Genomic DNA, 13,341 nt, shown 5'->3' with positions numbered 1-13,341 from the left:
CTAACTCCCTACCTACACTCACCTTTCCTGGCTCCATCCCCGCCTCTTCGACCTGTTTGTTTCCTCTCCACCTATCCTCTCCTCTATCCCTCTTCTATCCGCCTCCCACTCTCTCCCTATTTATTTCAAAACCCCCTTCCCCTCCCCCTTTTCTGATGAAGGGTCTAGGCCTGAAACGTCAGCCTCTCTGCTCCTATGATGCTGCTTGGCCTGCTGTGTACATCCAGCCCTGCACCTTATTCTGAACAAGTCCTGCTTGATAGCACTGTTGATGAACTCCTCCCATCAGTTCACTGAAAGTTTCACAAATTGTACTGAATATCAATTAAACAAATTTGTCTACAGGTAAGGAACCTAGAAGTACAGACTTTTAATATTTAGCAGATACAAATGCACTTTTTATTTTACCTTGTCCTGGGAGATGGCTAGTCTCCAATTTCAGTTTGTCTCTCCAAGTCAGTCTGCTCATTCGAATGGAGTCTACAGTGCTACCTGCAATATTAGACATTTGATGGCAGCTGCTCGTTGATACTCTTGACAAGTCTATTTTAGAGGAACAAGATGAATCTATCAGCTTTGGCATTAGCTCTTTGGCTTCTCAGCAACAACAGTTATCTGAAGATGTATTCCTGTCAACTGATGTAGGACAGAAATTCAGTGTACCAATCACTAATATCACCTCAGTAGGAATTAGATATTTCATTAAAAACTGTTTTGTAAAAATTCACTTCTGTCGCAAATGTTTTCTACCATACCGATTTTCAATTACGGCATTTTTTGTGGTAAAGGTTCCATTAGAACAATTTCAAGTTTTCCGCTCAGACAAACAATAAGACTCTTCAAATTTTTGATCAAGATTATCCTTTGCATTCTGCTAAAATTGCACACTGCTGTGTTGTACATGAATTTGGCTTTTTTGGGCAGTGAGTTGGTTAATTTGTAACCACTCAAAAATTTGAAAAAGCTCCATGGTCAGTTTTTCAATTTCCATTCAAAGTCTCATTTGCTACTTGTTCAAAGCCATCCATTCTTAGTGTTGGGCTTAAACTGCTAAATGCTCGAGCAAGCACCTGGCAAAGACAGGGACTCTCCACTCATTTGTGCATTAAAAATTGAGCATGGTCCCATAAATGGCCATAAACAAACTGATTTTGTGCAGGTAGAACATCTCAGATCAGTTGGCTGGACATTTAGCTTGGGATGCAGAATGACGCCAACAGCACAGGTTCAGTGCTGTTCCAGCTGAGGTTACCATGAAGGTCCCCCTTTCTCAAATTCTCCCCTCACCGAAGGTGTGGTGACCCTCAGGTTAAACCAGCACCAGTCTCTGTTTAATGAGAGCACAGCCCTGTGGTCTTCCAGGAATATGGCAACTTTACCAAACCATCTGAAGACTTCAGAATGGTATTGACCATCCAAAAGTGACTTGTCTGCAGAATAGCCTGCAGCTGAAGAATACTGCCTGTAGTTTGACTGCTTGATAGATTCATTTAGTTAGATTGCTCCGAAAATTGGGGTTGGAGATCCAAGTTTAAAAAAAGACTTGCCTGTTGAACATTCAATCCCACACTACCTAATTTGTAGTTCAATCTTTGCAATTACGTATCGGCCTTTTGGTTGTGGAATACCCCCATAGTTGGGGAAATAAAGGAAAGAAAAAGCTGTAGAAAATGAATACTCTCGAATAAAACTTCTCTTCCATTTGACACAAAGCTAAGTAATTACCAAATAGAGACAGTCTGTCACTTTTAGGGGATTCTCCTTCCTGGATTGCACTTAATTCGTGCTGGTCAAATAGTCCAAAATGTCCCAGCCTTCTCTTGGTTACAGGTGGTTTAGAAGGTCGCCAATGTTGATCATCTCTTGTGAGAGCGTCACCATTTCGAGATGCTGAGAAATAACTTCCTGTGAAAGTGGAACTTGGATTATAATAAAACATTTAAATAAAAGACTAAAATAAGATAGATTAATTACACTTAATTAGCAATTTCCTATACAAGAAAACAAATCAATAAAAGCTTTAAGTATCTAATAATGATATAGGTGGACCCTTCATAAAAGAAGCTTGAACCATATATAAAAGCAGTAGTTACAAAAATGCTTGCCTATTAATTGTGCAAGAATATATAACTCTAAACATGATTTCACTTTCTACTAATTATGTTAGTTTTATGTAGAATTACCAAGATTTCTCGTTAAATTTACCAGTTTGTATTGATTTGGAATCATAGGACAATAAAGGATTTAATGTCCCATTTAATGGAGCTGTTGGCTCTAGATCTTTCAGCTGATCTTCATTTTTTAATTGGAAATTCTCCTTGGTTCGTCCAGTGTTCAAGTCCTGTAAGTTTGCAGAAGACATGACATTGGATGAAGCAGCTCAACATTTCCACTTTCAGATGCAACTTCATAAAGCAGCAAGAGTCCAGGCTAAAACAACATTCAGTAACATTTTATCTAACATACATTCAGAAGGTAAAAGTATCTTATATTTTCATTTTGGCGCTTACTTTAAAAATATGCAAACACAAATAAAATGCATAAATATACAAATAAAAACACCCACACTAGTAGAAAAATGCTTAAGATCAACAGGATGTATTCAGGATCAATACTGCACATGAGTTCAAAGGTATAATTATAGATTACAGTATAAATATTATGGTCTGGATTTTAACAGAGGTTGCACAGGGGTAGAGTTTTAGATGGGGAGGTCAGGTTTCTCATGCACTATGGAATTTCCACGGCATCTCTTTTGTGTTCAAGTACTCACACCCAGGAGTAAGCCTAATATTGATAGGTCTTCAGTTGGGATACAGTGCACAGAAGAGGACAGGAAAAAATTTCTGTTTGACTTGGCCCACAATTAGTATTTTAAAGGCACTTACTTTCTATACAGGAGACGTCTTCACCTCTCTTCAGCTGCTGCATTTCCCAAAATCTGGGATACCTTGCCAGTCATCATTTAACCTGTTGGCTGCCAGTTTTATTAAAATACTGAAATTGCCAACCCACCTGCTGTTACAGCCTGTCATTCATCTTGCCTCCAGAGAAGTGAGTGGGTTCAATGTGAGTGAGTATCAGATTTTTAGAAGTATCATTCGATCCCATCCCAATTTACCGGAATTTTATGGCCTTTTAAAAGTTCTTCATTAGATACAGGTGACTTTGGCAAGCATTTAGTGGTCATCACCAAATGTACTGAGATGGTGGTCGTGCAGACCGTCTAGTCAAGGTACACTCGAATTACTATTAGGTAGTGAACTGAAGGACTTTGACCCAACAACAAAGAAGAAATAACTGTATATTTCCAGAACATATTTTGGAGGGGAACAGGTATGTTTACATGTGCTTTCTGGTTTTATTTTCTTAGGTGGGTGTTAAAAGTTTGGAAAAGTTGTCAACAGATCCTTGGTGAGTCACTGTAGTGCATTTTGTTGATGGTACACAAAAGCAATGAAAAAGCACAAGTAGTTTGAGCAATGAACGTTAAGAGGGTAGTTCAGCATCAGTCAAGTGGGCTGTCTGGATGGTATCAAGCTTCTTCAGTATTGTTGGAGCTTTATTCATCCAGATAGAGACAGTACCATGCTCCAGACTTATGCTAGGTGATAGAAAAGATTTGGAGTGTCAGCAGGAAGCCTCTGACCTGCTGATGCCATCAATATTTCCTGTATTCTGTAGCATATGATTATTCTACTGGACTAGAAGTTAGAACTATTGATCAGTAGAGCAGAATTCAAATTTCACAACAGTAATCAGAAAATTTCACTTCAGACAAGTAAATAATTAAATAAATATATATAAACATCATAAAACATTAACGTCAATAATGGTGAAATGAAACATACCTGGTTCACTAATACCTTTTAAATTTTGCTACTATGTGACTCCAGGCCCACAGTAATGTGGTTGACTCATTTAACTGCACCCTGAAAACAGTCTAGCAAGCAAGTTGAACCAAACTAGAAGAAATAATAATTTCAGAAGTACCATCCAAAGTCAGCAGAGACACTGGACATAACTAAGGAACAAACAACAAGGGTGACCTTACAAATCATGTCAAACATCTGGAAGCATACCAAAACTGGGAGCACTATTCGACTGCCTTGTTGAACAAAAGCTGACAGTCATTTTTGCAGTAACATATTGTTCAGCCAACGTTCCAGTCTCTTCCATCACTTCACTGTTATAGAGTCCTCAGCCTAAACATTGTGTCCCATGTAGTCTCATAACATCAGCTAAAACGTGGGTAAGGGCAACTCCAGCCAATTGCCATACACTATCTTCCTTCAGTTAATAAATCAGTATGACCTCATGAAGACATACATTTGGAAGAAGCAATGAAGGTAGTAAGGACACCAAACACATAGGCAGGACCTCAATATCAAGTACCAAAATGAGTTAGAGTCCTGAAAGAAAGACATAGTTGCCACAACGGCAGAAGTTAAGAACAGTGACAGAAAAATCTATTTGCGCCTATGACAAGATCAGCAGGCACAGCATGACTACTGCGCCATCCATATATTTTTCTTCATATGAAGAACAACATCCCATGTATTGTGTGGCATTACCAACATGTTCAAAGCAGTAGATTCAGCACGAGCAACGTTGAATACATCAAATATTCACAAGGTACTGTGGTCATCAACGCCCTTTGACTCGCGGATGGGTCTTGGGATAGCGGGAAATGTGGCAGATTGGATTTAGAATTGGCTGACCCTTAGAAGACAAAGAGTGGTAGTGGACGGAAAATATTCAACATGGTGCTCAGTTACAAGTGGTGTACCACAAGGATCTGTTCTGGGTCCTCTTCTGTTTGCGATTTTTGTAAATGATTTGGATGAAGGAGTGGAGGGGTGGATTAGTAAGTTCGCGGATGATACGAAGGTGGGTCGAGTTGTGGATAGTGCAGAGGGCTGTTCTAGGTTACAAAGGGACATTGATAGGATGCAGAGGTGGGCTGAGAAGTGGCAGATGGAGTTTAACCCTGAAAAGTGTGAGGTGATTCATTTTGGAAGGACAAATTTGAAAGCAGAATACAGGGTTAACGGAAAGATTCTTGGCAGTGTGGAGGAGCAGAGGGATCTTGGGGTTCATGTCCACAGTTCCCTGAAAGCTGCCACCCAGGTGGATAGAGTTGTTAAGAAGGCGTATGGTGTGTTAGCTTTCATTAATAGAGGGCTTGAGTTCAAGAGCCGTTAAGTTAGGCGCCAACTATACAAAAGCCTGGTTCGGCCACATCTGGAGTATTGTGCCCAGTTCTCATTACAGGAAAGATGTGGAAGTGTTGGAAAAGGTGCGGAGGAGATTTACCAGGATGTTGCCTGGAATGGAGGGAAAGTCTTACAAGGAAAGATTGAGAATGCTAGGGCTTTTCTCTTTAGAACGACGAAGGATGAAAGGTGACTTGACAGAGGTGTACAAAATGATCAGAGGTATAGATAGAGTGGACAGCCAGAGACTTTTTCCTAGGGTGGAGGTAGCTATTATGAGGGGGCATAGTTTTAAAGTGAGTGGAGGTAGATATAGGGGAGACGTTCTTTACTCAGAGAGTGGTCGGGGCTTGGAATACATTGCCGGACAGGGTAGTGGAGTCGGCCTCATTAGGGGCATTTAAGCGGCTATTAGATAGGCATATGGATGATAGTATAAGGTAGGGGTGGAAGTTAGATAGGCCTTAGGATTAGTATAAAAGTTTGGCACAACATCGTGGGCAGAAGGGCCTGTACTGTGCTGTACTGTTCTATGTTCAACAGAACTGAAGAATTTCACAATGCTAAATCTTTTGGTTTTGCATACTCCCCCACCCTACCATTATCAAGGTAAGGAGATATCTTGGGTTCAATGAGAGAGTATAGAAGAGCATGCCAGGAGAACCGTGCATTTCTGTAAAGAAGGTGGAAGCTTGGCAAAGTCTTTCTTACATGTATGCTGATCAGAATCAGTGTTACACTAAACTAAAAACAAAAGAACCGTGGATGGTAGAAATCAAACACAAACAAAAACTGCTGCAAAACCTCAGTAGATCTGGCAGCATCTATGTGGACAGAAATCAGAGTCAATGCTTCAGGTCCAGTGACCCTTCTTCAGAAGGCTGGTAATTCAGCTTTCTCCCCGCAGATGCTGCCAGACCAGCTGAGTTTTTCCAGCAATTTTTTTTTAAAATCAGAAGCAGCGTTGGCAATAAGCAAGCTTACAACCAAATCTCAGGATTTTGCAGTATTGATCAAACACCCTAAGATTGTTAGGCTCAAGACAGCTGTGAAGATATCCTGCAATGTTGTCCTGGGCTGAAGTCATTGGCCTCAACAACCACAAGCTGTCTGATAGGTATGACCATACAACCAATGGACTGTTTTCTCCCAAATTCCGAGGAATTTCAGTCTTATAGGTCCTCTTGCTGCAACATTTGCCCAAATGTTGCCTTGATAGCAAAAATTTCACTTTGGCTCTGCTTTGATCCAAGACAGCAGTTAGGTCTAAATCAGTAGACTCAGGAGAATCCAAAATGATACTGGTGACCAGGCTATTGGTTGATAAATGCTGCTTGAAAGTGAGTGATGACACACATTGGGAATGTCTTGCACCATCTTGACTTTGAAATCATAGCAACATCTTGCCTTTGTAGGAGTTCATTTGGTAAAATCTCCCAAGGCACTTAATGCACTCTTCTACTAAACAACACAGTTTTCACTGAACCACGTAAAGTATATCACAGCAGCTGGTCAAAGCTTTGATCAAATGGATAGTTATTAAGAAACACAATAGAAAGAGGAAAAGGAGCAAAAGGCAGAAACGTTTAGGATTAGAATTGCAAATCTTAAGCAAAAGTAAATTGCTACAGATGCGCCAGATCTGAAATAAAAACAAAATAGAGAAACTCAGCAGATCTGTCACCATGTGTAGACACAGATAGAGTTAACATTGATTCCAATATCACTTTCCTTCAGATTCTGAAGAGGAGTCATACTGAACATTAACTCAGTTTTTCTCTGTCCACAGATGCTGTCAGACCTACTGAGTTTCTTACTTTTTTTTCCTTGAAATATTTCAGAATTGTGGCAAGGGCAGAAATAGGAACTGGAAGAATTCAAGAATAGAGCTCCAGGCTAGGTGGATAGAGATTTGAAAGGTAACAACTGTTCAAAGAACTTGAAGTGGAGAGGGAGGATTGAGATGGGACAGCTGTTTACAAAGTGGGTGGGGTCAAGGAATTTTCTTTATATTGGACATAGTCGTCATCTCTAAAGAAGAGGAGAAGAAAGCTTAATAAGAGAAAGGACCATTGACAATATTACCTGACATGCAGCACTGGAAGGGAAGTTAAGTCAAGTCAAGTCAGCAATTTCGTGTGAAAGAGGACAAGGGAGCAGGTTGCTGGTTTTGTGGAAAGGATAAACTAGGAAAGGATATATGGAGTGATAGGGGGCAAGATGCGACCTTAGGTTTGGGCCAGGAGGAAACTTAACAGAAAGTTAGTATCGTGGGTTCGTGGAAGGGAGGGTAGCAACAAAGTCAGCTGATTAGATAACTTCAATCTTGGTAACAAACTACTAAAGTTCCTTTTATTTACTGTTGGAAGCAAGGTGGGAAGAGAGAAGGGATTAAGGCAAAGAGTTTGCAATGGAAAAAAAAATGCTAGGGGCCATCCTTACACTCCAGGATAATTCTGGAATAGTAATCAATTTTAGCAGACAACAGCAAGACTCGATGTTTTTTATGTGGTCCAGTCAGATACGGCTATGAATGGCTAAACTGATTTGTCAATGATCTCTGATCAAGTTTCCCTTGAATTTGAGAAAGTGATGATTAGCACTGTATTATGGGAATGACCAGAGTAAAAGAGAACTACTGGTGCTGGAACATCTGAGACAGAAGTGAGATTATAACCAAAGATTTAATAAGTGCTGAAAAATTGCAGATCGTTGAGAGTTTGAAAATGAATTGTTTTGTGCAATTCTGCTTCCTTGGAGTGGACACAAAGAAGGTAATGTTGGGATACAAAAGCAATGATTGGTTGGAGAGTGATACAAGAAAGTGATCAAAATATTCTTGCACGTGATTGACATGATGTCAGTACGGAGGCTGTATGACAAGTCAAAGGGGTGGCTGCACCTGAATTGCAGAGTTTCTACAGAGAAAAGAATTAAGGAAACATAAAATGACAATTAATTTAGAACAGCCAGAGAGCATGATGAATAAAATGGACGTTGAAATCACCAAGGAGGAGATGCTGTTCAGCGCTAAGACAGGAAATCAATGAATATATCCTCATCGCCAAAAAAAAAAGCTATTTTGTTGAAGCTTTAATGTCCTGCACTTATCAAGGTAACGTGCAAGATATAAACGGAAAACAATATATGTAGGAGAGGAGAATGCTGCTTGGTTGAAAAGTGGTCTGATTGGTAGAGGAGTTGCCATGGAGAACGTACCAGCTAGTGACTAATGATTACAGTAAACTGCCGAGCTTTAAGTCAAGTCAAGGTCCTGTCCCTTCCAGGGAAAACAACATGTACACACACAGTTATAACAAAAAGTGTGGAGATGGAGGAACACAGCAGGCCAGGCAGAAGAACAGGAAAGCTGAAATTTCGGGTCAGGACCCTTCTTCAGAAATCAGGAGGGGGAGGAGGAGGGGAGCTCAAAAATAAATAGAAGGGAGGGGTGGGGCTGGGGAAGGTAGGTGGGATGGTGATAGGTGAGTGAATATCGGCAGTGGTCAGGATTGGTCAGTGAGGTAGGAATGGCAGATAGGTGGAACAGGAAGATGGACAGGTTGTGTCAGGTCAAAGAGGCAGGGATGAGAGGGAGGGATGGTCATGGGATGAGGCCACGGGTGGGGAAGATTTTGAAACTGGTAAAATCCACATTCAGGCCATCGGGCTGTAGGCACCTGAGGTGGAATATGGTCAGCAAGCCTGGGTTTAAATTGAAGTTTGGCAGTTAACAGTCAGTCAGTCATCATTAATTGATGTATTCTCCACAACAGTGCTTCTACCACGCAAAGTCCACATGTTAACCAATCACCAAATGTTGTCTTCTTGGCTTTGGTATTTCTTCTGTATTATCCTGATGAATGCAAGCTGAAAAGCTTTGACAAAATGAGTCTGAGTTTTTCAAACCAATACTCAAGCTAGACATGTAAAACGTGGCATGCTACTTGCAGGGCTAGTAGACAGCAAGGATTTAAAATACAGTCATGAGGGGAAAACAAGTCCAAATGTTCATAAGAGCAAGTGCCAGAGAAGTTGGCAGTAGGCAAAGTCATTATTCGATGATTACAGTCAAACTGTCACAACTCGCCATTTCACAAAGGACCATAGAACTGCTCTCATTAGAGCAGCATGTTTGGTGGTCATTTAACCAGAGGGTCGCCATGCCTCAGGTGAGGGGAGAGCTCAAGAAAGCCGAGTGACCTCACCATACTGCTGATGTAATTCTGCATTACAAGCCAACCATCTAGTCAATACTACCACAGCAGTCTAGTCTTTAAAGGGCACTTAGCTTGTGGCAACAGTCAGGAAACCCTGCATCAGTAGCTGGGTGGTGGGGACACAGTATTCAGTAAGCCTATAAATCTAGCGCGGTGTGGATAAAGCAGGAACAACACGAGAATCTTCAGGGCAGCTCCTGTTGACATCATAACTTCAAAAGGCGAGAAAGATTCTGGACTGGAGTGTACCGGGTACCTGACAATTACTGGTTAACCCTTTCTTATCCTACAGATTTAAGAGCAGTGGAAGCTTAGTTACAGTTAACCTTTTCATAATCTTAGTGACAAAGTAGGAAGTCTAACAAATTAGACTAATAATTCTAGTCTAAAGGCCAGCCGAATTGAATGTGTAGTTTGTCAAATGTGGGGAGTCCTGAATGCTGTCAGTATCCTAGGTAACCACTGGCACATCAGAGGCTGAGAATTACTTGGCTATCATATTTAGAAAGGTGGTCACACCACAGCTCAATGGACTAGAGGAAATAAGGGAATGCCAGAGAAAAAAAAAAAACAGGCAGATAGTACAGGTGTCTGCTGAGGTCCCACTCACTAATATTACATTTTGGAAGCTGATGAGGGTGCTTGTATGTTGGAGGAATGCAGTTGGAGCCAAGCTTCTAGCATGACAATCAGCTTGACTTTATGAGCAGGCAGAGAGCTATAGCAATAGGGAATTTCTTAGTAAGGGGGAGCAGACAGGCATTTCTGCAGCCAAAGACATGATTCCTGGATGGTACAATGCGCCCCTGGTGCGAGGGTCATGAATGTCACTGAATATCTGCAGGGCATCCTGAAAGGGGAAGGTGATGAGTTAGAAGTGACAATACATGTTGGTAGCAGTGATATGCGCAAAGTGAGGATTTTGCATCAAGAATTCAGGGAGCTAGGCAGTAGATTATAAAGCAGGAACTCTATGGTTATAATCTCTGGGATTACTCCCTGTGCCACGTGCTAGCAAGTTTAGAAATGGGCAAATAAGACAAATGAATGCTTGGCACATGAGTTAGCACAAGACAGAGAGTTTGAGAGTCCTGGATCACTGGGGAAGGTGGGACATATACAAAAGAGATAGTCTGCACCTGAACCACATTAGGACCAACATCCTTGCAGGTAGGTTTGCTCATGCTGGTGGGAGTCGTTTAAACTAGTCTGCCGGGGGAGGGGACACAGAATATCAATGAAACAGAGATACATCATGCTACAGCAAAAGAAGAAAGCTGAACTCCCTCGGACTATGCTGAATGTCAAAACAGTAAGGCAAAGCTGGATCATGTTTACTTTAATGCTAGGAGTGTAATAGGTAAGACTGATAAATTAATGGTGTGAATTGACACACGAAAGTAAGATATTGTTGCCATCACAGAAACATGGTTGAGGGAAGTACTGGACTGGCAACTCAACATTCCAGCATATAAGATCCTTAGGTACAGAGAAAGGTGTAAAAAGAGTGGTGATGTTGCATTATTAATTAAGGAGTTAATAAGGAGATGTGAAATCTTGGAAGGGTACTCAAATGAGGCTTTGTGGGTAGAACCTAACATTTCTAAGGGCTAACTACTTTACTGGGAGTGTATTATAGTCTCCCCCTGCCACAACCCCCTGCCCCAAGAGAGTCTGCAGGAAATAGAGAACCAAATATGTAGATAGTTCACAGGAGGTGTGCAAGAGTAATAATTGGGGAATTATATTAGGGGATTTCAACTTCCCCAACGTAAATTGAATAGTTGTAATGTTAAGGACTTAGATGAGGTGGATTTCGTGAAATGTATCTAGGGGAGTTTTTTTCACATCAATATCTACAAGGCCCAACAAGGAGCAGCGTAGTGTTGGACCTGGGTCTGATGAAAGAAGCAAGACAAGTGTGGTCACCCTCATTAAAATGTTCCCCCAACACAGTACAGGCAAAGGTAGATTTTATTAAAATAATAGAGGATCTGGCCACAATAGACTGTAAACAGCATCTTGCAACTATGTCTACAGGGGAGCAATGAGGGTATTCAGAAAGGAGCTGGGGAGGGTACAGGTCCAACATTTAGCCTTGAGAGAGAAATGTGGGAGCAATAAGTTCAAAGAGACCTAGATGTCTACACAGTTCAGGACTCAAAAAAGAAGAGGAGTAGGGTTTTCAGCAAGTCCACACGGAGCAATTCAGCTGCAGCCCTAGATGAACACAGGAAGTACGAGAGGGAACTTAAGAAATCAATTCAAAGAGCAAAACAAAAGGGGCATGAAAAAGGACTTGTAAACAGGGTTAAGGGAAATCCCAAGATATATGAATATATTAAAGGGAAAGAGCAGGGCCCATTAGGGACCAAGGTGGCAACATGTGTGAGAAGCTGCAGGATATTGAAAGGGTTTTAAATGAATACTTCTCTTCAGTCTTGACTCTCAAAAAGTTTAATACATGTACAGAATTCAGGAAAACAGACGCCGAGGAACTTGCACAATTTGACATAGGAAATAGTGAGTTATCGGAAGCTCCGTCGGGCTTAAAAACAGGCAAGTACCCTGCCTGGATGAATTGCATCCCAGGCTGCTGTGGGAAGCAAGGCAGGAAACTGCAGAATCTTTGACATTTTTTAAATTCCTCTCTGGCCACAGGGGAAGTGCCAGTGGATGTGAGAACATCAAATGCCATTCCACTTTTTAAGAAAAGTAGTAGAGATGAACCAGAAAATTACAGACTGGTCAGTCCCACTTCAGTGGTAGGGAAACTACTGGAGAAAATTCTGACAGCAAATTAATACCCACTTGGAAAGGCACAGGTTAATTAGGGATGTCAGCGTGGCTTTATCAGAGGGAGGTCAAGCCTAACAAATTTGTTTCAAAAATGTGATCAAGTGTGTGCATAAGGGAAGTTCAGTTGATCTATATATGGATTTTAGCAAAGCTTTTGACAAGGTCCCACATGGAAGACTGATTGAGAAGATTAAGGCACATGGAATTTAGGGAAACAAAGGGAGATGGATCAGAAACTGTCTTAGTAACAGGACACAAAGGGTAGTGATAGAAGGCTGTTCGAGTGACTGGAGACTGATGTCCAGCGGTGTACCACAAGGATCAGTACCGGAACCCTTATTGTTTGTTGTATACATAAATGATACGGATGAAAATGTGGGGCGGAATCTTATGCAAATTTACAAAAGACACCAAGATTGGTAGATTGGTTAATAGCGAACATGGTTGTAGGTTACTAGAAGATATAGAAGAGAAGATAAGGGTTGGTCAGATGGGCAGACCAGTTGCAGATGGTATTAAATCCTGGTAAGTGTCAGGTAATGCACTTTGGAAGAAGAAACAAGATGAGGAGTATTTAATGAATGGCAGCACACTGGGTAGCTTATAGGGACAAAGGGATATTGGAGTAATTATTCTCAGATCCCTGAAGTCAGCACAGCATGTGAATAGGATAGTTAAGGCAGCATATGGGACACTCGCTTTCATCAGTCATGGCATACAATATAAGAGCAAAGAGCCAATGCTGGAGTCGTACAGAGTATTGATCAGGCCACAGCTAGAGTACTGAGTGCAGAGCTGGTCATCTCACTACAGGAAGGATGTGATAGCACTAGAGGGGTACAGAGGAAGTTAACTAGGATGTTGCCTGGGATGGAGAAACTGAGCGGCAAAGCAGACTAGATGGGTTTGGATTGTCTACTTTAGAGCAGAGAAGACTGAAGGGGCATATGATTAAGGGGTATGGAGAAGGTAAATGGAGAGCAGCTGTTCCAATTGGTTGATGGGCCAATTCACAAGGGGGCATAGTTTTAGTGTAAGGAGGAGATTAAGAAAGGATCTGAAGAAATAAAAACTTTTCACTCAGGTGCTGGGAATCTAGAATGAAT

The 13,341-nt window shown here is 41.3% G+C and overlaps 1 protein-coding gene across 8 annotated transcripts in view; it reads right to left on the bottom strand.

Moving 5' to 3' along the window:
• The window catches only part of cep295 (centrosomal protein 295), a 141,671-nt gene that overhangs the window by 63,354 nt on the left and 64,976 nt on the right, over nt 1-13,341 (bottom strand). For 6 of the 8 annotated variants that reach the window (XR_007262362.1, XM_048598505.1, XM_048598506.1 and 3 more), the window contains 3 exons: nt 2,206-2,341; nt 1,726-1,905; nt 409-543 (listed from right to left, as the gene is read on the bottom strand). Coding sequence is in view for 7 of the 8 variants with exons in the window: in XM_048598505.1 (XP_048454462.1) it covers nt 409-543; nt 1,726-1,905; nt 2,206-2,341 (451 nt within the window). In the remaining variant the exon portion in view is untranslated. The remainder of the gene's footprint in view (nt 1-408; nt 544-1,725; nt 1,906-2,205; nt 2,342-13,341) is intronic. The other 2 variants (XM_048598511.1, XM_048598508.1) reach the window with 1 other exon arrangement.

The sequence above is a fragment of the Rhincodon typus genome, chromosome 6, assembly GCF_021869965.1.
Source record: "Rhincodon typus isolate 14 chromosome 6, sRhiTyp1.1, whole genome shotgun sequence".
Lineage (NCBI taxonomy): Eukaryota > Metazoa > Chordata > Chondrichthyes > Orectolobiformes > Rhincodontidae > Rhincodon > Rhincodon typus.
The sequence above is the reverse complement of the archived record's forward strand: the minus strand, read 5'-3'. Positions and strand labels throughout refer to the sequence as shown.